The following is a 25,722-nucleotide window of genomic DNA, read 5'->3' on the forward strand; positions in this document are numbered from 1 at the left end:
GCGATCATCAAAAATGAAACAGCATATAAATCAAAACTGCCTAATTTTACTGAATGAAATGCAGAACCAATGACGAGCTATAGGACTGTGAAGCTTCGGGGGTGTTGATAAACTCGATCTACTCCATCTATGTTTTGATCATCATCATTCTCAATCTGGACGTAGTATTTGACAAATACACAATTTCCTCAGCTTTTTGTTCAAAATGTTGCTGGGCATTCTTGTCCGAGCGATTGTTGCTTGGCCACTTTTCCATTGAAAATGGGCAATACATTTCTATCTGGATAATTTAGATAGGGCCCACGACCAATGTCTCATCTGGTTGCCCATCAACCAGATTAGACATAGGGCCTACAACATTGCCCAGCAACATTGCTCAAAAAGTTGCCCTGTGTATCATCACGTTAAAAGTTTTGTAGAAATTATTAAAAATTCTGCCGCTAACAGGAAACCTTAGAGTTAAAATTATGTGTGCACAATGCACGTGCAACTCTTACCCCCTAAGCTTGCAATGCTCACTCAGAATTCCCATCATGCCTTGCAGCAGTAAACATGTAAAGCTGTGTCGAGTGATGGAGTCAGAAAGGTCATGTGGCAGCGCTCGCAATAAACCAGCCGGTACCTGCACAGCTCTCACTGGCTACACCTCATAAATATGAAGGAGACTGACATTTCTAAATTAAACATCATGAGGAAATCTGTCAACAGTGCAATCACACGCTATTGGGGACTGTCTGAACACTGCTGCCTGAGTAATTTAGTTGTTATAAAAAACTTCACTACTTGACTTGGATTTCATGCTACAATTTAGTGCACTAAAAAGTGTGCAAGATTAGAACAGAGTGTGAACCAAATTTCAGTTAGTCTACTTTAAACATTCTACTAACTATAAGTAACTTTGCAACTACATGTCAACTAACTCTCATTAGAGTATTAGTAGACTGCTAGGTTAGAGTTACGGTTAGTAGTACTTGCAATGTTACTTATAGTCAGTAGAATGTCTATAAAGTGTTAGTAAATATTAAGCAGTCAGTAATACTCTAATGACTGCTAATTAAAATGTAGTTGAAAATGTACTTATAGTTGGTAGAATGTCGGACTATCAAAAGTGATACCTGAAATTGTTCCTTTAAAAAATTGCAGGTGGGGCTGCAAGGATTTTGGTAGCGTTCTCTCACTTTTGAAGTTATTCTGTTTTGATCTTTCAAATGCGAGTGACTGTTGAGATCACTAGTTTCAGGAAAAACAAAAGAACAATTTACTTTTTGACTTTGATTAATATCAAGAAAAAGAAAAAGAAAAAAAAAGATTAAAACTAAATAAAGCTTTCATCCTGGGCAAAATATTCATCAAAATACAAAGAGAAAGATGAATCCAATCGAGTAATTAATGACACACTACAAAAGAAATGAGAAGATAAAACGATACAGACATTGACTTATGGATCCAATGAACTCTGATTTTACATACTTCAAAGAAAATAATAATTCACTCTAAATAATAAGATAAATAATTCCATGATTATGATCATCAAATCATAATAAACTACCAAAACAATGATCAAATAAACAAAGAGAGAAATGTATTTGTGAAAAAAAAAATGTTATTGTTAGAAATATTGATAACAATAAGGTTTCTTTAGTTAACATTAGTGAACTACTTTAGTTAACATGAACTAAGGATAAACAATACTTTTACCGCATTTATTAATCTTAGTTCATTTCAACATTTACTATTACATTATTATAATCAAAGGTTGAATTTGTTAACATTAGTTAATGCACTGCGAATAACACGAACAAACAATGAACAGCTGTATTTTTATTAACTAACATTAACAAAGATTAATAAATACAGTAACAAATGTTATTTATGTTATTGCTCAATTTTAGTTCATGTTAGTTAATACATTAACTAATTTTAACTAATGTGTTATAGAATGTGTTATTGAAATTACTACTAGTAGTAATATAAAAATAAAATGCAATAATAATAATAATAATTTAAGTATCATCTTTGAACATATATATATTATAGGCCTATTTATCTAACAGACATTTAAACACACTGGGCCTCATTCATGAAGTATGAACATAATATAAAATAAAATGTAACAATATTAAATTACTACTGCTACTATTACTGCTGCTATTATTATTATTATTATTATTATTATTACTAACTTAATCACCATATTTGAACATATAAAATGTATGTAGCAATCATTTAAACCCATCGGGCCTTATTCAGGAAATGGGAACAGAACACATTTTCTGAGTAAATTGTACATGAAGGTATTCTTGTAATCGTCACATGCACTTTAATGGCACAATTTATGTACAAATGGATTGAGGGATGATTTAGTCTTAAATTAGTTATAAGCAAAACTCATACATGGGCAAGATTGATTCATTCTTTTCACACATAATATCTTCAAAACAACAGAGGACACTCTCACCAAACATATTTTATCATGCGCAATAGCTGCTGCTTTCAGAACACACCCTCAAAGCTGATATGCTTCTAGCAATTCTGAAGACTTTCAGTTAATAGGCAGAATTAATTAATCAATATTTGATTAATGAAGGTCTGGAGAGCTGTAGATCATCCGCTCGGACTTGAAACAGCCTAAAAAGACAGTAAAAATCAAAGACCAATCTCTCTGGGCACTACCGTGACTGTTAATTGTGAATAATTGTCCCAGCAGGCTTCTCAAATGTGTGTGCGTGTGTGTGTGTGGCGACATCTCTCTGCTCATGTGGGTGGTTGGTTGGTGTCAGTCTCAATAAGCCACTTACGTTCTCAAAGCTGATTTCTCTCTGGGGGTGGTTTTAATATTCCTCATTCAATCTTAGCTGTCTATGCTGAACAGAACATGAATAATGCACACTTATTCTGTTGTTTAAGTTCAGAGAGGCATAAAAATAAAGGTCTGTTTTCATACTTTTTGACTCATAGTGGGGAACAAAGTAGGGAAATGTTTGTTCGCTAAGACATGACGAAACATATGACAGTGTCTCAGTGTCCAGAGATCACAAACAGCTACAACATTGCTATTCTAACAGTTAATAAAAAGTAAAAAAAAAAAAAAAAATGCATTTTAAAATGCCTCCTGATGCAAGCATATCATGTAAATAACAGACACCCCAAATAAATGAATAAATAAATAACAAGCAGATAGTGTATAAGTATATATATTATTAGCATAATCATATATATATATATATATATATATATTAGTAACTGTTTGAAGCGGGTACCTTCATAAGCTGCTCATTAAGTCCTTGACCGACAGGGCAGCAAGGTTCGGGCACAAATGCAAAACTGTTTTCAGCATACAATCAAATCCAGCGTCTGTGATGGTGTGAGAGAGGGCCTTGCCTCAAATTTGAGCTGTCAGAATGTCAATGACTACATTTAAGGGATGTTGTTTACTTATTAAGTGTCATTGATTTTCTAGTCACAATCACATACTGCAGGCTATTTGGATTACATTCACTTCATTTATTCTGTCTCTCTCCATCTCCATTCAAGGATTTGTTGTGACCTTGCTCTCTGTATGCATGTCACTTTTCAGAACGAATCTGCAGAACCAAACCAGTCGCTATGGGCGGGCCATAGGGGGCCGGGCCCACCCCAAAAAATGCTTGTGCCCCCCCACTTGAGGCACAGATAATTTAATTTTTATTTAATTTTAATATTATCATAGCTGCTAATTTTGTGTTGCATTAATGTTGCATTCTTTATCATTAAAATATTAAAAATATAAAGAAACAATGGTGTGATTTAGTTTGATTGATGGGAATCTACACTGCAACAGGCTATCACGGCCTTACGAAAGAACGTTAGGCTACGTACGTGACGTACAACTAAGCCGCTCAGTTACCGCGCATTTTTGAAAGCTGTTTCAAAACGAGTTTTCGCCGGCCTACTCGCTTCAGTTCCTTCCGAGTGGAATGATACTTTGATGAGGACGTTCTGCTCGGAGAAACGCTTCCTCCCACTGTACTGGGACTGGAGAGAGGACTGCGTGCGTGTGTATGTATGTGCGTGTGTGTGTCATGGCAATGCATATCCCTCTGTTGACTGCTTTAAAATGCAATGTTTGAGAGATGTTTCTGGTGTTACATCTAATATGTTGTATAGTCAAGTGTTTTATGGATAGTCATAACATTGTGTGTAATGTGGTGTAGGCTATAGGCTACCTGGTCATATTGCTGTTGGTTATATGTTTAACGTGATGATTACGTGCTGCGCGAATAGAGTTGATTATTATAAATATACATACTGTAGGCTAATAATAATTGTGCCCCCCCATACATTTCATATGCCCCCCTTAAGACTGAGGTCTGGCGACGGGTCTGTGCAGAACATCGTCCGCACAAACAGAATTGTCATTCAAATACAGAAGTTAGTTAACCTGCAGTAATGAGCATTTAAAGCTTAACCTTAAGAATATTCTACACAGTACACAGGTCACTCCTGTTTTGCAGAACCTTTTGAACTCTGTATACAAATAAAATAAAGTTTAAACATTTCTTAGTGTTTCTAATAACCCCCACAAAGAACGTTATTTATGTATGTATGTATGTACGTATATCAAAAATCAAAATCACTTTATTGTCACACAACCATATACACAAGTGCAACAGTGGGAGAAATTCTTAGGTGCTGTTCTGAGCAACATAGCAGTCATGACACGATGGGACATATAACAATTTATAGCAAACATCAGATTTACACAATTTACACATATTTACACATCTACTGTGCGCACAATTACTCACAGCACCATGTACACTAACAATACAATAAATAATATACAATGTACAATATACAATATACACATCTATACATACAATAGATACACATACGATAAAAATATATGTATGTAAATATACTGTAGGTTATGTTGTACTGTGTTGAAAATTAGACTGTTTATGGTTATTGATCATGAGGGATCAAGAGTTAAGAAAATCTAATTGCTTGGGGGAAGAAGCTGTCATGGAGTCGGCTGGTGTGTGTCCTGATGCTGCGGTACTGCGTGCCTGATGGTAGCCGTGAGAGCAGCCATGGCTCGGGTGGCTAGAGTCTTTGATGATCCTCTGAGCTTTCTTCACACACCGCCTGGCATATATTTCCTGGAGGGAGGGAAGCTCACCTTCGATGATACGACTGGCAGTGCGCAGCACCCTTTGTAGGGCTTTGCGGTTAAGGGCGGTAGTATTCCCATTCCAGGCAGTGATGCAGCCAGTCAGGATGCTCTCCACAGTGCTGGTGTAGAACCTTGTGAGGATGTGGCGGTTCATTCCAAACTTCCTCAGCCATCTCAGGAAGAGAAGGCACAGATGAGCCGCCTTCACAATGGCCCCAATGTGGACGGACCATGTGAGTTCCTCTGTGATGTGGACACCAAGGAACTTGAAGCTGCTGGCTCTCTCCACCGGTGCTCCATTGATGGTGATGGGGCTGTGATCTCTGTCATTCCTCCTGAAGTCGACCACAAGCTCTTTGGTTTTGCTGATGTTGAGGGAGAGGTTGTGCTCCTGACACCATTGTATCAGAGTGTGCACCTCTTCTCTGTAGACCGTTTCATCGTTGTCGGTGATCAGACCTACCACCGTCGTATCATCAGCAAACTTGATGATGGTATAGGAGCTGCGAGTTGCCACATAGTTAATTTTGTACAAGGAGTACAAGAGTGGGCTAAGAACACAGCCCTGTGGGGCTCCAGTGTTGAGGGTCAGTGATGAGGAGATGTTGCTGCCCATTCTAACCACCTGATGTCTGTTTGACAGGTCGTCCAGGATCCAGCTGCACATCAAGCTGTTTAAGCCCAGAGCCCGAAGTTTCACATCAAGCAATGGAGGGCACTATGGTGTTGAATGCTGTGCTGTAGTCTACAAACATCATTCTCACATACTGTATGAGCTCCTTTTTTCCAGGTGGGAGAAAGCAGTGTGTATTGTAGATGCAATAGCATCATCAGTGGAGCGGTTATTGCGGTATGCAAACTGCAATGGGTCCAGTTAGGGAGGTAGAACAGAGCAGATGTAATCTCTGTCTAGTCTCTCAAAGCATTTGTTGATGATGGGGAGAGCAACAGGACACCAGTCATTTAAGCAAGTGATATTGGATTGCTTCAGTACAGGTACAATGGTGGACGTTTTGAAGCATGTGGGGACTACAGACAAGGAGAGGGTCAGATTGAAAATGTCCGTAAAAACACCAGCCAGTTGTTCGCACACTCGCTGATGACGCTGCCCGGAATGCCGTCTGGACCCACGAATTCACCCGTCGGAAAGATCGGGTTACATCCGTTACAGAGACTAACCTCTGTAGCTTCAGCCGCCAGAACTCTCTCCGCGAGGGGGGTGTTAGTTCCCTCAAAACGAGCATAAAAAGTGTTTAGCTCATCCGGGAGACAGGCAGCGGTGTTCACTGTGGAGTTTGTATTCCCTTTGTAGTCTGTGATGATATTAATTCCCTGCCACATGCTTCTAGAGTTGGTGGTATTGAACTGTCCTTCAATCTTGTGCCTGTATTGGCGTTTTGCTGCTCTGATAATTTTTCGGAGGGCATAACATGCTTGTTTATGCTCCTCCAGAATTCTGGAATTAAAAGTGAAGGTCCACGCATTGAGTGCCGCATGAACATCGCTTTTAATCCATGGTTTCTGGTTAGGTTAAGTTTTGATCATCTCCCAGTGTGCGTGATCAAAACAGTCTTGTAGCATAGAGTCTGATTGGGCCGACAGGACTGGATCGTTCTGAGGGCGTGTGTTTCCTGTTTCAGTTTCCGCCTGTAAGTGGGCAGAAGAAGAACGGAAGAGTGGTCCGATTTGCCAATTGGTGGGCAGGGGAGAGATTTCCCTCGTGTGTTGAAGTTTACGTGTTGGTGGTACTTTGGTTCTATTTTCTTGAAGTTGGCTTTTTTAAAGTCCCCAGACACAATGAAAGCAGCCTCAGGGTGACCGGTTTCCTGCTCGCTTATTTCCCCATACAGTTCCTTTAGTGCCCATTCTGTGTCGGCTTGTGGGGGAATGTACACAGCTGTGATAATGACCGCTGTGAATTCCCTCGGTAGCCAAAATGGTCGACACAGAAGCACGAGAAATTCCAGATCAGGAGAGCTGAAAGAATGTACGTTCCTCTGATCACACCAGGATTTGTTGATCATAAAACATACACCACCACCTCTGCTTTTACCTGAGAGGTCTTTTGCGCTGTCCGCTCGATAAACGGAGAACCCCGCAGTTTCGATGGCCGAATCTGGAATCTCAGCAGACATCACAGTTTCTGTGAGGCAGATAATGCAGCAGTCCCTCGTCTCTCGTTGGAAAGAGATCTGCACTCTCAGATCGCAGAGCTTGTTACCTAGAAACTGAATATTTGCCAGTAGAATACTGGGAAGCGGGGGTTGATTTGCGCGCCATCTTAGTCTAATGAGAACGCCGGCTATTCTTCGCCTTCTCCGGCTGCGTTTCCGCAGCCGACCTGCCCAGACAAAGGGCTCCATTGCCGTTTGGAAAAAGCGGTTAATCTTTGAAGAATTGAAAGTCCGGTTTCCGGTGTGCGATTGCTTAACCAATGTTCAAAAGTGTTTGTCTGTCATACACAATAAGGCAGACAACATCCAAGACAAAAAAACATAAGAACTGTAAACAGAACAATCAAAATACTACAATGTTGTGACTGAGCTTGCAACTCAGCAGCCATATTCGGCGCCATCTTGAACATCGAGAAAGTATATTTGTATGTATGTATGCATGTATGTATCGTCGCTGTCCGATGAAAACCAGGTATGTCCATTTTGCCGACTTTGAGATTTTTCGACGGATATAATGTCCAGGTTCATTTCCGTATACAGTGTGCTTCACATTATCTAAATGACCAATGAAAAGTTGTGAAATCATGTCATCTGATTTTCACGTATATCCATTTGGTGTCAAAGCTGTCAATCACGCCGCGTATCTCCCACCCTGTGCAGCATCTCGCCGGTCTCGTAAAGTTTAATCTTAAGCGTCTCTGGAAGCTCAGCATTGGATAGCCGAATAATACTGTGAGGTAAATTATCAGCAAACATTTGTTTTTGACAACTATTCACAAGTTTATTATATATTCACAAAATTACGGTAGGAGTGTGCAAACAAAGTATCAGTCCAGATTTGCCATGTAACCATGGCCATGTAGCCAAAGTAACCGTTTTGGACATACGTGAGTTTCATCGGGCAGCGACAGTATGCATTTATGCATGTATGTATGTTCGTTTGTTTGTTTGTCTATAAAACAAAATTACAGATTCAAATAAAAAACTGTACTCGTTAGCAGTGAATATTATCCTCAGGGCCAAGAAAACTTCCAAAGGGAGCCTCAAGTTGACTTAATATATATATATATATATATATATATATATATATATATATATATATATATATATATATATATATATATATATATAGGTGGCGCTCTCGGTCGATATCGTGGCTGAGCTTACCAAGCTAAAGCACTTTTTTTTTTGCCTGGGGGAACAGACGCCCTTGGTGCCGAGCAGACAGAGAGGCCGCACCGAACAGACTGGTGGTGTCAGGGCAGTCTCTTAACTGCCTCGGCCTGCTCCAGGACTGCCGAGAACTGCTGGGTACAGCGCTAGACAGTGTAGCCGAAGAAGCCTTCCTATGAGATGAGAGCATAGAGGAAGGCGCACTCGTCGGGATTGCACCTCTGCAAGGTTTAGCCAGAAATGGCAGTTCTGGACCACCGAGTTGGACATCGTCCGGCCGAGGGGCTGTACTATGACTTGTTCGTGGTCAGTCATCATGTGCAGTTTGTGCATCAGGAACTATAACAGCCTGCAGTGTGCAAAAGGGCTCTTTTACAGCAGGAAATGCACTTTTAGATCACAACAACCGCTGCACCGCCATCACACCAACACTGAATGAACAGTTCTCTTACGAGAGGTTCTCTCGTATTGCGTTACTACAGCTTACGCTACGGGAAAGATTCATCTTTTCGAGATATTGAAGCCAAAAAATGATCCTTAATTTTTGTATCCATTGTCAACGCAGTGCAGCAGCTAGCAGACCTTGCGCAGGCTGTCTAGCGTGCTCATAGGCTGCCCTGCGGGAACTGCTGCAGCCTACCACTGAGCCCGACGTGAATTCACGTCCAATGAAGGGCGCTCACGCCTTCACAGCGTCGAAGCCCACCAGAATGGGCGTGGCTTAGCATATATAAGCAGGCTCGTAGGCTGAATTCTCTGGTTTTCATCGACTGAAGCGAAAAACGCACGTGGCGCAAGCACAGCAGGTTACACAATTCTCGTTCCCTCTTCTAGAGAGAAAAGAGGTTACGTTAGGTAACCGAGTACGTTCTCTTACTAGAGGTTCTCTCGTATTGCGTAAGTATAGCTTACGCTACGGGAACCCCTTGTCAACGCCGTGCGCGCCAGCATCCACTTATGAGTCCCAGAAAGATATGGGGAACCCAGATCAGCGGAATAAGCGCATGTATTATAAGCGCAGTAAAAACACTCACAGGGAATACAGAGCGGCGATGCCGGTCAATGTATAAGCATATAGCACATAACCTGATACAGTGCATCTCAACCAGAAGAGCTAGTCACATGAGAGTAGTTTGCGCACGATAGTACCTGGGCTTAACTGACCTCTCACTTAGACTGATAGTAGTTTCACCTGCAGGGCGGGAACTTCCAGATTGTAGAATCTGACAAAGGTGGACGGGGAGGCCCAGCCCGCCGCCACACATATGTCATGGATAGAAATTCCACTGGACCATGCCCACGAAGTGACTACGCCTCTGGTGGAATGAGCCCTGACGCCCAAGGGGCATTGCAGACCTTTTGCTGTATAAGCAGCTGAAATCGCATCTATTATCCATCTGGATAGACTGTGTTTCGAGGCGGCGATACCTTTGGTGCGCCCACCAAACGAAACGAAAAGCTGCTCGGCGCGCCTGAATGAGGCGGAGTACGTAATGTAAACTCTCAGCGCCCTGACTGGGCAGAGGAGATTAACATCACTCTCGCTATCGGATGCTGGCAGAGCCGATAGCCAAATGACCTGTGCTCTGAACGGTGTGCCAATCAGTTTAGGAACATAGCCATGTCTAGGTTTGAGGATGACTTTTGAGTCATTCGGGCCAAACTCGAGACACACGGCACTAACAGACAGCGCGTGTAAGTCCCCCACACGTTTGACTGACGACAGAGCGATCAGAAAAATGGTTTTAAGTGATAAGTATTTTAGATCCGCAGTGTCTAAAGGTTCAAAGGGGTATGCTTTCAGGGCCTCGAGGACCAAAGAAAGATCCCACATAGGAACTGATTCATCCTCCTGGGTCCTCTGAGGAAGCGGATGATGAGCTTGTTCCTGCCTATCGACTGGCCGCGCGTCGATTCTGAGAACTCTGCGACGGCTGCCACATAGAGTTTGAGCGTGGAGGGGGACCTTCCCTTTTCCAATAGCTCTTGAAGGAGACTAAGCAACCGCGGAACCCACATATCCGTGGGTCCAGATTTTTGTCAGCGCTCCATTTAGAAAACACAGACCATTTAGACGCGTAGAGCCTTCTGGTAGAAGGAGCTCTAGACTGCGTGATAGTGTTCATTACTGCGTCTGGCAGGGCAACGGGTAAGCGTTGGTCAACCATACGTGCAGAGACAAGCGCTCTGGATGGGGATGCCAGATCGAACCGCAAGCTTTAGAGAGGAGATCTGCTCTCACCGTAATTGGCCACGGGGCTGTCTTTAACAGCCGCGTCAGCTCCGGGAATCAAGTCTGGTTCTCCCAGCGCGGTGCTATGAGGAGCACTGATTGGCGCGTTTCCCTGATTCTCTTGATCACCTGTGGTAACAGAGATACTGGGGGGAAAGCATATAGTGGGCATCTGGGCCAGGAGCGTTGTCCTGTGACGCAAATAGGTCGACTTCCGCTTTGCCAAAAAGGCGCCATAGCAACTGGACTGTTTGAGGGTGCAAGGACCATTCCCCCGGGGGAACATTGTTCCTGGACAGTCTGTCTGGGCCGTCGTTTAGATGGCCTGGCACATGCGCCGCTCTCAGCGAGCGCAGGTGGTGCTGAGACCAAACGAGGAGGCGTTCTGCCAGATTGCAGAGATTTCTGGATCACGTAGCACACTAGAGACATGTTGTCCAAGCGGACTAGAACATGGTGGTCCTGTATAAACGGGAGGAAACGCTCCAGCGCATTCTCGACCGCTATCATTTCCAGACAGTTTATATGGAGGAGTTTTTCCCGGTCTGACCACAGGCCAAAGACTGGTCTGCCCTCGAAGAGCGCGCCCCAACCCGTATTGGACGCGTCTGTCGAGATGACCTTCCGGTATGAGACCGTCCCCATAACCACTCGCCGCTGGTACCAGTCGGCCACTAACCATGGCTGCAGAGCTGTGATACAGGTCTGAGTCACTCTGATCCGGCACACGAGCGGCCAGCCAGCGTTGTAGCGGGCGCATACGTAGCAAACCCAGCTGAAGTACCGCAGCGGCTGAAGCCATGTAACCCAGCATCTTCTGGAAGGTTTTCAGAGGGGCGGTGTTGTCCTTCTGGAAAGACGCTGCCAGTTGCTGAACACAGCGCGCGCTGAGTTGACAAGCGGGCCGTCATAGCCACAGAGTCCAGTTCTATTCCTAAAAAGGAAATTGACTGCCTGGGCATTAATGAGCTCTTGGTCTAGTTGACCGTGAGACCCAGGATTTCCAGGTGACTGAGGAGCACAGTTCTGTGAGACAGTATTTCTGACTCTGATTGTGCTAGAACCAGCCAACCGTCCAGATAGTTCAGAATTCGCATGCCCTGATTTCTCAAGGGGGCGAGTGCCGCGTCCATGCAATTCGTGAATGTGCAGGGTGCTAAGGACAGACCGAACGGCAGGACGGTGTACTGATAAACCTGACTTCCTGCTCAGCTACTGTTCGGACGCTCTCGCTTACTGCTCCGCGCTTTCACATATTCACATATTACTGCAGTAGCATCCTCTACCCCAGATACGGCTCTGACAAGTACTGCAAACACTGGTCTCCTACCACCGCCTATACATCTTGAGAACAGATTTGAAGTATTAATGAATAAGGAATCCCCAAATTTGATGAATGTGATCGAACACAGACTGAATCAGCCAGTAGCTAACACTGATGCTAACTGGGGCTCAAGGTCGAGCAGACAGCGGCACTCAGCTCAGAGCGCAGCCGGGCCCAGGACTCTGATAGTGGGCGACTACGTAATCAGAAACATTAATAGCAGGGATACAACAACGTGCTGCCTTCCACAAGCAACAACATCTGATGTAAACAGGGAACTTCAGAACATTCTGATGAAACATAAGACTGCAAATCGACTCATCATTCATGTGGGGAAGAATGATATTCATAAAGAGCAGTCGGACTTCTTAAAAAGGATTTCAATGAACTTTTTGAAACACTTAAAAGACTAAAAGTGCAGACATTCATCAGTGGACCACTCCCAGCAAGAGGAACAAAAAGGTTTTCACGGTTGCTTGGGCTTAATACATGGCTGCAAAAAACCTGCAATATAAAAGGAGTGAACTTTATTGACAACTTCAATCTTTTCTGGAGTCAGAGGCAACTGTTTCAACAGGATGGCCACCACCCAAACAAACTTGGTTCAAGAGTGCTAAAGGACAATATCTACTTCTCCCTCCGTCATCCTTCTGCAATGTGTGCCAATCCACTCAACCTGAATGGCACACACACACCTGGATACAGTATGAATGACCACAGGATTTCACTTCAGCACCTGAATGGACATGCGGTTGACACATCACACAAGGACAGTGATAACACCACTCAGCCACAACAACCTCTGCTCACGGACACAATCTCAGCTGAGCCCTGCCCCCAGAGCTCATCACAGACAGACTGTGACATACTAGCACTGCTCCAAGATTCAGCACCCAAGGACGCCTTTCTGGAAAACAGCCAGGGAAACCAGGACCAGGACCATAATACAGCCTCCAATAACACCAGAGCAAAAACCCCTCTCACCGGAAACGTTATCCCTCTCTCCAGCATCTCCACTTCTGTGCTTCTCAGAGAAAATGGAACAACTGGTGCATGCTGGAACTAGACTATCCCACTCTTTTGCTGCGAGCCCCCAGATACCAACCAAAAAACGCCAGGCCCCACAACCACCAAAGCCTGCGGGCCCAGCTCGCCCTCTCCCTCCCCCTGTGAGAGCTCTTCGGCCTCTGCCACAGCGCCAGGGCCCACACCCTCCTTCAGCGGCTCGAGGTGAACCAAAAACAACTGATACCAGCTCTCAGTGATATGTGTCGGGTCCCAGCTATGATAACAATAACTTTCTCAAATGTTTACAGAACAAGCGGGAACCCAGTGTGCCTGTATCCTTTTCTATTGCTGTTCGATTACATGATAGAACGTCTAGGGCCTTCAAAAGCCGTACAGCAAACCCATCTAATCTGGTGCCTATTACACGACATACTAAGATTGCTGTGGGGACAAAAACTAAGACTGTTAAGTTAGCACTTTTAAACATCCGCTCACTTAAAAATAAATCACTTTTATACAACGACTTAACCACATACAACCTGGATTTTATGTTGCTAAATGAAACTTGGCTAGAAGACAGCTGCAGTGCAACAGTCCTCAATGAAACAGCCCCTGAAAACAGAATATCTGGGTATTGTGTTAAAATATGCACCACGTATTTTACTTATCATTGTTTACAGGCCTCCAAAATACTCTCCAGCTTTTGCTGAGAACTTAACAGAACTGTTATCAACAATTTCCTCAGAGTTTGACTGCTTTGCCATTGCTGGAGATTTTAACATACACATAGATAATGCAGAAACCAATATGGCAAATGAAATCAAAACTGTTTTAAAAACTTTTGATCTGACTCAGCATGTACATGGACCCACACATAATCGTGGACACACTCTAGATTTACTTATCAGTAAGGGTCTAAACATTTCATCAATTGTTATTAAGGATAAAGCACTGTCTGATCATTTTTGTATTTTCTTTGATATATTGATCTCTCCTGCCATTGAAGCTAGATCTGTGTCTGTCAAGAAGAGATGCTTAAATGAGAACACTAGTGTACTATTTATGAAGGCTATATCTTTAACACCAAGCATATCTGCTGACTCTGTTGATTTTCTCCTTGATTCTTTTAACTCAAAAGTTAAGAGTGTAATTGATGATATTGCTCCTGTGAAAGTCAGGAAGAAGAGTGGCAGACAAAAAGCACCTTGGAGAAACTCAACAACAGTGCAAAATATGAAAAGACAATGCAGAAAAGCAGAGCGCATGTGGCGGAAGACAAAACTTGTAGTCCATTATAACATCTACAAAGACAGCATCCATGCTTTCAATAAGGAACTAGGCAAAGCTAGACAGACTTTCTTCTCGAATATTATAAACAGCAATATAAACAACACGCGCACTCTTTTTGCTACTGTAGAGAGACTGACAAACCCCCCAAGCCAGATTCCCAGTGAAATGCTCTCAGTGAGAAAGTGCAGTGAGTTTGCTTCTTTCTTCTGTGAGAAAATCAATAATATCAGAAAGGTGATCAGCTCATCCTTCTCTCTGGGAGTTTTCCGACCTCCCTGAAAACTGCAGTTGTCAAGCCCCTCCTGAAAAAGAACAATCTGGATAAGACCATATTAAACAACTATAGACCGATCTCAAATCTTCCTTTCATAGGCAAGATCGTTGAAAAAGTTGTCTTCAATCAGCTGAACAAATTCTTAAGCTCGAATGGATACTTTGACAATTTTCAATCTGGTTTCCGACCGCACCACAGTACAGAGGCCGCGCTCATAAAGATAATAAATGATATTCGCTTAAATACTGATACAGGCAAATTATCAGTGCTGGTACTACTCGACCTCAGTGCTGCATTTGACACTGTCGATCACAACATACTTCTTGACAGGCTGGAAAACTGGGTCGGGCTTTCTGGGATAGTCCTAAAATGGTTCAGGTCATACTTAGGAGGCATAGGTTATTATCTGAGTATAGGAGACCATAAGTCTGAGTGGACATCCATGACATGCGGAGTCCCTCAAGGCTCAATTCTTGTGCCACTCCTATTCAACCTGTACATGCTCCCAATGAGCCAAATAATGAGAAAGAACCAAATCGCTTACCATAGCTATGCAGACGATACACAGCTCTACTTATCCCTATCGCCTAACGATTACAGCCCCATTGACTCCCTTTGCCAATGCATTGATGAAGTAAACAATTGGATGTGCCAAAACTTTCTTCAGTTAAACAAAGACAAAACTGAAGTCATTGCGTTTGGAAACAAAGATGAAGTTCTCAAGGTGAACGCATATCTTCAGTCTAGGGGTCAAACAACTAAAAATCAAGTCAGGAATCTGGGTGTGTCTCTAGAGTCAGACCTTAGTTTCAGTAGTCATGTCAAAGCAATAACTAAATCAGCATACTATCACCTGAAAAATATTGCAAGAATTAGATGCTTTGTTTCCAGTCAAAACTTAGAAAAACTTGTGCATGCTTTCATCACCAGTAGGGTGGATTATTGTAATGGACTTCTCACTGGCCTTCCCAAAAAGACCATAAGACAGTTGCAGCTCATACAGAACGCTGCTGCTAGGATTCTGAGCAGAACCAGAAAATATGAACACATCACACCAGTCCTCAGGTCTTTACACTGGCTGCCAGTTACATTTAGGATTGATTTTAAAGTATTATTACTGGTATATAAATCATTCAATGGCCTAGGACCTCAATACATTGCAGATATGCTCACTGAATATAAACCCAACAGATCACTCAGATCATTAGGATCACATCGGCTAGAAATACCAAGGGTTCACTCTAAGCATGGCGAGTCTGCTTTTAGCTACTATGCCAGCCGCAGCTGGAACCAGCTTCCAGAAGAGATCAGTTGTGCTCCTACAGTAGTCACATTCAAATCCAGACTCAAAACACATCTGTTTAGCTGTGCATTTACTGAATGAGCACTGTGCCACTGTTCGTCCGACTGTTTGCACTGTATTTTATTTTGTGTTTTAATTACTCTGATTTCATTTGATTATTTCTGTATTTTATCTTTTATTCTAAACTGTTTTAATTATTCTGATTTCTTTTGATTATTTTAATTTCTTCTATGTAAAGCACTTTGAATTACCATTGTGTATGAAATGTGCTATATAAATAAACTTGCCTTGCCTTGCCTTGATCGTCGAAGGCGAATCTCAAGAATTGCCTGTGACGGTGTAACGGTGATCAGCTGGAGTGCCCTTGAGAGCCAGCTGAGGGCACTCCACATCAGACTATCATTGTTCACTCACAACTACATTTCCCATAATTCACTGCCTGGACTCATCTCTGATTATCACAATCACCTGTGTCTCATTATATTGTTTAGTTCACCCCATATAAGCCTGGTTCACCTCATCATTCCCTGCGAAGTCTTGTACGTTATTCCACTGCATTGCTGAGCATTTCATTTGTTTTCTTTGTTCCTGGTTTTTGATCTCTGCCCGTGTCCTGGTTTTCCCATTCCTGCCTCACCCTCTGGATTTGTCTGTTTGTTTGGATTGCCTGCCTGTGTATGACCTTTGCCTGGATTCTGATTACAATTTGGATTAACTTTGATAAACTGCATTTGGATCCTCAAACTTCTTGTCTCTGAGCAGTTCATAACAGACGGGGTATTATCTGAATCTGAAAATAGCCATCTTTCAGATCGAGAGATATAAACCAGTCTCTCGGGGGAATGTGCGTGAGGAGTTGTCTGGTTGTAATCATTTTGAACGGTCTTATCATAAGAGCTTTGTTCAAATGTCTCAGATCTAGTATGGGTCCGAGACCCCCGTCCTTCTTGGTCACGAGAAAAAAATGGCTGTAAAAGCCTGACTCGCTCAGAGAAGGCGGCACCGGTTCTATGGGCCTTTTGCACAGCAGTTTTGCTATTTCTGAGCGAAGTAGATGTGCTACTTCCGCATTCACTGTCGTCGCGGTCCGTGCTCGAAAGCGTGGGGCACAGCGAGCGAACTGTAACGCATAGCCCTGCTTTATTGTGCTTAGCACCCATTCTGATACCCCTGGAATCGCTTCCCATGCTTTTATATGTGCAGCTAGGGGCAGAATGACCTCCGGGTTCTGATCGCCGCGCTGTGCGGGCTCAAGAAACTGGACCGGAGGAATGAGCGTGGCTCGCTGACAGCAACCGCAGGCTGTTTCAAGTATAGCGTCCCGATAGCTGTGAATGGGGAGCGCTTTACAATCACATTGTAAGTGTATGTTAGTAAACGTGGGCGCTCGTGAGCGGGCACGGGACTTACATTCATAGCTTGACCGGTATGAGGCTGCACTTTGTGACACGCGTCTAACGCCGTGGGTGAAGTGCATGTTAGTAAGCATGAGTGCTTGTAAGCACGAGACTTACGTTCAAATTCTGACTCATGTAAGACTGCACTTCCTGGTGCGCACGTGGCGCTGTGTGCGAAGTGCTTGTTAGTAAGCGTGAGCGCTTGCGAGCGGGCACGAGACTTACATCCACAACCTGATTGATATGAGTCTGGACTTTGTGAAGCGCGTGACTTGGCCGTGTAATAGAGCGGGCAGATAGTAGATGTGGGCACGGACACATGGGCACATCTCCTGCAGTTAACACTCGAGCGGCATTTGCCCGCTTTATGAGAGTGGGCTCTGCGGGTGACACGGGGAGTGCTGTGTTTGTGTGTAGGGGTGAGCACTGTGGTGTGGGCACTTTTTCTACACTTTTTCTATAGCCTTCTATAATTCAATATTAGGCTGCTTAGATTAGGTCAGCCGGAACTGGGAACACTTCCCTCATATCCTGATGTACTCGTTACATCATAAGAAGAATGGCATCTACGCTAATTTTATTGTCTTTGTTTATCCCGAGGTTTTCCCGCAGCCTGCTGGATCCAGGCCGTTTCCAGATCTGACGAAAGACTTTCGCCTGGACCCGATGACAATGCAGTGCTGAAGTGCCAACTAGCCTCTCCCTATGGAGGATCCCTATACCACTCTACAGATAAAGCGTTGTGGAATTTTTCGGTTCGCATACCTACCCAAAGTGAAAATATAAAATAAAAATTCTGCATCAAAATTTATAGACAAGTAGTTTGTTTAGGCATGGTTTGTAAGGAATTACAAACCTGCGCACATATATTCAAACGCACATAACTATAGAATCAATTCTTAATGCGCATGTGAACGCCATCAGCGTCTATCACAGGTTCACGTTTAAAGTCTGTTTAGAGAGAACGGTGTCGTCTTAGCGGCCCCTAATTTAATAACAAATGATCATTTAGACGGAAGTGAATCAATCAAAACTAACTTTAGCTGGAAAAAACATTTTTCAAGAGCCACTATAAAACCAAACCAATCTCTGTTACCTTAAATTATATCTTTATCTCTGTAAAGCTGCTTTGAAACAATCTACATTGTTAAAAGCGCTATATAAATGAGGTTGACTTGATTTGACTTGACTTAAAACACCGTCGGCGTGAGCCGGACAACCAGACATTATGCTCTTTCTGAGATTTCTCTGGTTCGCCGTAAAAACGGCGGTTGTGTGCAGGCGAGCGGGTTGTGTTACCGACTCGTTGGCTGCTAAGTAACTCACTGCAGTAGCCTGTGTTAAGGGAACTGACAGGGCGAAAAGCTTTGACGGTGGTCCGGCCGCGGCGAAACCCAACCGTCTTTTCTCTCTCACTGTTGCTAGGAGGACTTCGCTTTCTCAGGTTTCAGCGTGATCTTTGGCCGTGGCGGGTAGCTGTGCGCGATCTGGGGCGGCCGCCCTGTCGCTGCGAAGATTTGCTGGACTGTCTCGGCTGAACTGGGCGCTGTGTAGTGGCTTGTGCCGGCGGCCGGTCATGTGGGCGACCAGCAGCGGAGCTAGGGCGACGAGGCAGGAACAGATTCATAGCCTGAGAGGTTTTCTGAACTTCAGAAAAACGGTTGACGATTCCGTTCACTGCAGGGCCAAAGAGACCAGAGTGGGAGAGAGGAGCGTCGAAGAAGGCAGACCGCTCAGACCCTCTCATGTCAGCCAGCGTTAACCATAAGTGTCTTTCTGTGACAGTCATCGAGGCCATCCATCGTCCTAGGGCTTGAGCTGCAGCCTTGGTAGCACGAAGGGAAAGATCCGTTGTGCTTCTCAGGTCCGTTACGGCAGCTGGATCCGGGCCTTTCTCGTCCCATTCACTGACTGCAGAAAAGAGTGTGCAAAAACCAATCGTCTCCGAAGCAAACGCTTGAATGTGCATGTGCTCTTCCTTGTGCACAATGCAAATCTCGCACGCTAATGGCTCGTTTAGTTTACACTCAAAGGTGATATCCCAATTCTTCAGTCATTCTAACGTAAAGTTGAAATGAAAGGGAACAGGTTTTTCACTATAGATTTATATAACAACTGTGGCAAATTGTAGCTATTTTTTATAAATGTGTAGGTTACTATTTTCCATAACAAATACTATAGATTAAAAAAAAAAGAAAAAAAAGGAAGGAAAAAAAGTCAAAATATTCATAAGCATGGTAATGAGGAGCCATCACTGGTCTTATGTGTAATTATAGCCTTATTGTGACAACTATGGTACTTTTTCATAAGGGCAAATATAACATAGAATCAAGAGCTTTAAAGTCTGGACCTCCTTGTAATATTGACCAAACAATCGAGCTTCCCATGGCTAAAATGTGTTCTGTTCTACTTCTTATGATGACATTTAACAGAAAAACCTGACTAAATGGTTCACATTTCACCCCTTGTTCAAACCGAAACTACGCCCTGCCTCCACCCTTAGATTAAATTTGTATTAGCTGATTTATTCTGTCAGTTTGTGATAGCGACATGCAATCTGATAGCAGCTAATTAGCATGCTAATTCATGGGACTGTATTGACTAAGGGATTGAGTTGGTTTGTGGTGCTATCACCTGTTCAATACACCTGCCAGAGAGACACACTAGCCAAGAGTTCAGCATCCTCACCTCTCCTCACATTGTCAGCCAGTTTTCACACCAATCAATTCAATGTGTCTGTCACAGCACAGAGTCATTTCATTTTGTTGTTTGGGTTTTTTAGCAACTGAATAGTATATTTTAAGCTTCATTTTCATTCATACATGGCATCTAAATGACACACTCTCAGCTGAATCAGTTCGACCTCTGTCGTAGCTGATTATTGCATAGTACGGTCACACTCTTGAAGAAATAAAGGTAACACTTTACAATATGGTTTTATTAGAGTACTTGTTTTGTTTTTGTTTGTTTTATTAAAGTAGCAGTAAGCGATTTCTGAGAATCATTGTTAAACACAGTTGATATTTGAAATCAACCCAAACAAACACACCCTTCCCTTCATTGCTCCGGCCCCCAAATGCACAAACACGCAGTGCAAGAGTGGATGTCTTTGCAGAAGCGAAGCAAGTTAAAGCTTTGTGAAAAATAAAGTGAAGATGATGAACAAACAAAATGAGCATACAGTACACAAGTATATACAAGCAAGTAATAATTTTTAGTCACCAGCAGCTTACACACTCAAATCCAATTTTACTTGCGTATGGAGTAGAAACAATGCAACCAATGCAACAATGTCTGTTTTCAGGCCTTCCCGCGTAGGTCTCTCCGGTGCTGGAAAGTATTTCTAATATGAAAGCTGTTCCTAAAGCTCTTCCTGATCATAACCCTTCTTTCCCCAGTGATATTCCTCTGACCTTTTCTCTTTTGTAATATCTCTCAGCCACAGGGCAGGATTTAGGCATGGGCTGAGCCCACCCAAATGTCTGTCTTCCCCACCCAATCAGAATTTAGCCAAATAAAATGTTAATCTGTTTTTCTTTTGTTATTTATTCATTGATTAAAAACAATCTAAGGTGGGCTGTGTGTTGAGAAGTTTGATGAAGGGCTGTAGAATACCCAACCAATAAAAAAAATAACTCCAGATAATTGCAGTAGGCTTATTTTTCTTTTTCGAACGTAACGGTGAAACAAAGTTATAGAATCACACGCTTCAGTGTGTAGCAGAAAAGCAGAGGCTGACAATCACTTATGCCAAAACGGGCAGAAATATTTCTTTGCTTAAGGTGCGAATTACGGGGAGTTGTAAATTACTTGTAAATATTAAAATACATTTCTCTGATTGATTTTCAAGTGTTATTTGGCCGCCACCAAAGTGGATCATACCATAAGTAGTTTACCAAATAATTTGCTAGAAAACCTAGCTCATTTAAGAACGTGCATTTATTGCATGGACAGAGCAAGAACAGAGTAAGAGTATAAAATGCATATGCATAGTTCAGTTGAAACCTTGTCCTCTTTGTCTTGCTGTCATTGCTGTTAAACTAAATGTACAAGGCAAACTGTCTGCTTAAAAAACATTTTAACTTGAGCGCTGTGGTGTTAGAATGCCACGTCATGCACGTGACGCTGCAAAACTATGGATGCAAGACTCAAGCGTAATGGTCGTTGAAGAACAATGGAAAAGTAGCGTTATGCAATGGAAAAATGTGCACTGTGTGAACGGCCCCTTCTGCATAATTAAATTGGCATGCATCACTACAATAGGCTTCCATCGCATTTACTTTCCAAATAGTCGCTGGACAGTAAAAAAAATGAAAATGGTAGCATCTATCTATCTATCTATCTATCTATCTATCTATCTATCTATCTATCTATCTATCTATCTATCTATCTATCTATCTATCTATCCATCTATCCATCCATCCATCCATCCATCCATCCATCCATCCATCCATCCATCCATCCATCCATCCATCCATCCATCCATCCACCCACCCACCCACCCATCCATCCATCCATCCATCCATCCATCCATCCATCCATCCATCACTAGGATTTTCATTTTAGGGGGGCTAAGCCCCCAATGAGAGTATATATATATTTTTTTTAATTATAAGAAAAGGTAACACTTTAGTTTAGGATCTAATGCTCACTATTAACCAGTTTCATTACCATGCAAAGGCAGGGTTTTATAATCACTGTGGTCCCAAATGTGAGGTAGGGCAGGCAGGGGGTTCTGGGTTTCCCCAAGAAAATTTTTATTTCTCTGATCTACATATTTTAAGATGTTTTGAAGGCCAAAAAAATTGGATAACAGCTTTAAAACTATGTCAGTGGGCAGCTGATTATTTTTCTCTCCTCATCAGCATCACACTCTTTTTCTCTTGTTTTTATCTTGCCCTGTCTCTTCCCCTGCTAAAGCTGAGCTTTGACTGATATAGGCTTTTCATTTTTGTCTGTCAGTGAAGATAGGGTCAACTGATAGGTTGATTCTGCCTATGAATCATTTTCTCAGACGCGTTTATTTACTGAAAGCTACTAAAGCTAGGTAATTAAGTTTACTAAATGCATTCATAATATGTAGGCTACACATTCATTATTGATCTTATGCCTAATACAGGGCCGTAGACAGGGCTTTATAATCAAAGAGGTCCTAAATTTGAGGTTGGTAGGGGGTTCAATTTTTTTATTTCTCTGATATGTGCATTTCAAGACGTTTTTAAGACCAAAAAGAAAAAGGATAATACATAGATTTAAAACCATGTCAGTGGGCAGTAGATTATTTGTCAATACCTGCTGAGCTTTTTTAATTTACTAAAGGCTACAATTTGTATTATATTCTCAATATGTACACATTCATTATTAATCTTGTGCCTAACATGATGAAAACGGCTTTGTTAATGTTTCTTGTCCCCTCACACAATGACAGTAACCTAATTATTACATTACATAAGCATGTTACATAGGCCTATTTTCAGTTCAAAATGGCGAAATTAGACAAAACTATATTAGTTTGCCTGATTATTTTTTGTCATTCATTTAACATTTATGGCCTAAAAAATGTCAAATATGAAATGTTAAGTTTAGCTACTTACATCTTATCTCGCACTTGACCGTACTTGACCGTCGAGTCACACACCGTTAAAATTCGCGCTCAGCAGCGTCTGTGAACAAACCCCGCCTACTTTGATTTGATTGGTCATCTCAAATATTCTGACATTGACGAGCAGTGACAGACCAATGAGGCTCAGATGAACACACACACACACACACACACAACCACACACACACACACACACACACACACACACACACACACACACACACACACACACACGGCGCCGCTGCGGATTGAAGATGAAGAAGGCGCTGAATCTGATTATAACAAGACTGAAGCGAACACGAATTTGTGTAGCCTACATTAATCAAACATTTTTAGGGGGGCTAAGCAGAAGTTTAGGGGGGCTGAAGCCCCCCAAAAAAGGCCTAGCGACGCCCCGGCATCCATCCATCCATCCGTCTACCAAATCACTTACTGCACCTTTAACTTACAACAAGCAATGCATCTGTTAAAATATTTATGTATCTTTGTTAACCTTTGTTCATTGTTAATTCCTTTTAGCTCGTCCATGAAATAATATTCACAGAAACAACTTTTTTTTTAAATTATTTATTTGTAAATGTTGAAATTAATTGTTAGTTCATGTTAAACAATGTAGTTAATGTGAGCCCTTGGAATCGTATTTTAGTGTACACCTCAAAACAACAATCCTTTTTTATTCATATAGCAAAGCTTGGGGAGTGAATTGAATGATGATGCTAATCTTTGATCCTCTGAAAAGGGCAACGTAAAAAACAAATGAAAAAAGTCAGGTGTTGAAAATTAATCAAAACAGAATCGGGTTGAAATACACACATGGGATGAATGCCCAGAACAAAGCAGAACTCTTTAGTCAGGGAATGAACAAAATAAAAGGCCAGCAGTGCCTTTGGCGAGGGCAGGCTTTGCACCGCATCCCCACTGCGAAATCATCAGCCAGGGTTGTGTCGGACTGGCCTTGGGCAGGAAGAGATGCTGCTATTTCTGCTAAAGAAGAACCAGAGGGGGCGGTAGGGGAGTTAATTGGCATCAGCCAATGCCCAGATTAACATGCCTGGCTCTGGGGTGGCAGCCAGGGTGGGCAGGATGATGCTGACAGGCACCACGCTGGCACTAAAGGCATGTCAGGGCAGGTGTCGGAAACAGTTAGGGCTGGGAAGAGATATCACTCAGCAGGGATCAAGCTTTGTTGCGGACACTATAAGGGGGGCGGAGGGGAATGGCACGGTGGCCGGCACCCATTACAAGTTCTCTGTGCTCCCGTCAAAATGTAACATTTAATGTTATGTCATTTGTCTCAATGCATGACTGCCCAACTTGACATCAAACTGAATATGCAAGTACATCTAAAATGAAGTTGTTCCAAAAAGTGTCATGGAATCAGAAATTGTTTTATGGGTCAGTCTGGACACATACTATTGTAATACCACTGAACTTTCATGTAAATTGTACAGTATATGAATGTACAACCATTCTTTTGGCGCAATTTGCTGTTTTGATTATATACACAATCATGGGTAAAGTAGTTTTTCACTAGGAATTCCGCTGTTAAACGGGATCATTAAAAAAAAATTGTTGAAATAATACAGGTTGATGTCTCCAACAAAAATATATCATTGATTAACAACATTGCAGCTCACGGTAGGTCTGTCTTCTTTAAAATCAATCAGTAAAAATCAATTGCCCTACGGAGAAACTTAATGTGATTTTACTACCGGAACCCAACTGTTGTACTGTATTAATGAACATTCAATAAATAAGTGATTGTAGGACCCTACAAGTTCAATTAAACCATCAAAATATGAGGAAAATATGTATTTTTTTATATATATATACAGGTCCTTCTAAAAAAATTAGCATATTGTGATAAAGTTCATTATTTTCCATAATTTAATGATAAAAATTAAACTTTCATATATTTTAGATTCATTGCACACCAACTGAAATATTTCAGGTGTTTTATTGTTTTAATACTGATGATTTTGGCATACAGCTCATGAAAACCCAAAATTCCTGTCTCAAAAAATTAGCATATTTCATCCGACCAATAAAAGAAGTGTTTTTAATACAAAAAAAAAAGAGTCAACCTTCAAATAATTATGTTCAGTTATGCACACAATAGTCAATACTTGGTCGGGAATCCTTTTGCAGAAATGACTGCTTCAATGCGGCGTGGCATGGAGGCAATCAGCCTGTGGCACTGCTGAGGTGTTATGGAGGCCCAGGATGCTTCGATAGCGGCCTTAAGCTCATCCAGAGTGTTGGGTCTTGCGTCTCTCAACTTTCTCTTCACAATATCCCACAGATTCTCTATGGGGTTCAGGTCAGGAGAGTTGGCAGGCCAATTGAGCACAGTAATCCCATGGTCAGTAAACCATTTACCAGTGGTTTTGGCACTGTGAGCAGGTGCCAGGTCGTGCTGAAAAATGAAATCTTCATCTCCATAAAGCTTTTCAGCAGATGGAAGCATGAAGTGCTCCAAAATCTCCTGATAGCTAGCTGCATTGACCCTGCCCTTGATAAAACACAGTGGACCAACACCAGCAGCTGACATGGCACCCCAGACCATCACTGACTGTGGGTACTTGACACTGGACTTCAGGCATTTTGGCATTTCCTTCTCCCCAGTCTTCCTCCAGACTCTGGCACCTTGATTTCCGAATGACATGCAAAACTGAGCAACAGTCCAGTGCTGCTTCTCTGTAGCCCAGGTCAGGCGCTTCTGCCGCTGTTTCTGGTTCAAAAGTGGCTTGACCTGGGGAATGCGGCACCTGTAGCCCATTTCCTGCACA

General features: G+C 42.5%; 1 protein-coding gene across 4 annotated transcripts in view; it reads right to left on the bottom strand.

Moving 5' to 3' along the window:
* Positions 1-25,722, bottom strand: part of fhit (fragile histidine triad diadenosine triphosphatase) — a 371,924-nt gene that overhangs the window by 36,632 nt on the left and 309,570 nt on the right. The window contains exon 7 of one of the 4 annotated variants that reach the window (XM_077202672.1): positions 23,536-23,664. The exons of the other annotated variants lie outside the window; for them this stretch is intronic. Coding sequence (XP_077058787.1) covers positions 23,650-23,664 — 15 coding nt within the window. The 3' untranslated portion in view covers positions 23,536-23,649. Of the gene's footprint in view, positions 1-23,535; positions 23,665-25,722 lie in introns of those variants that run through there. 4 annotated transcript variants of the gene reach the window in all.

The sequence above is a fragment of the Siphateles boraxobius genome, unplaced genomic scaffold, assembly GCF_051911475.1.
Source record: "Siphateles boraxobius isolate OS27281-9 unplaced genomic scaffold, OSU_SipBor_1 5, whole genome shotgun sequence".
In the NCBI taxonomy this organism is placed as follows: Eukaryota; Metazoa; Chordata; class Actinopteri; order Cypriniformes; family Leuciscidae; genus Siphateles; species Siphateles boraxobius.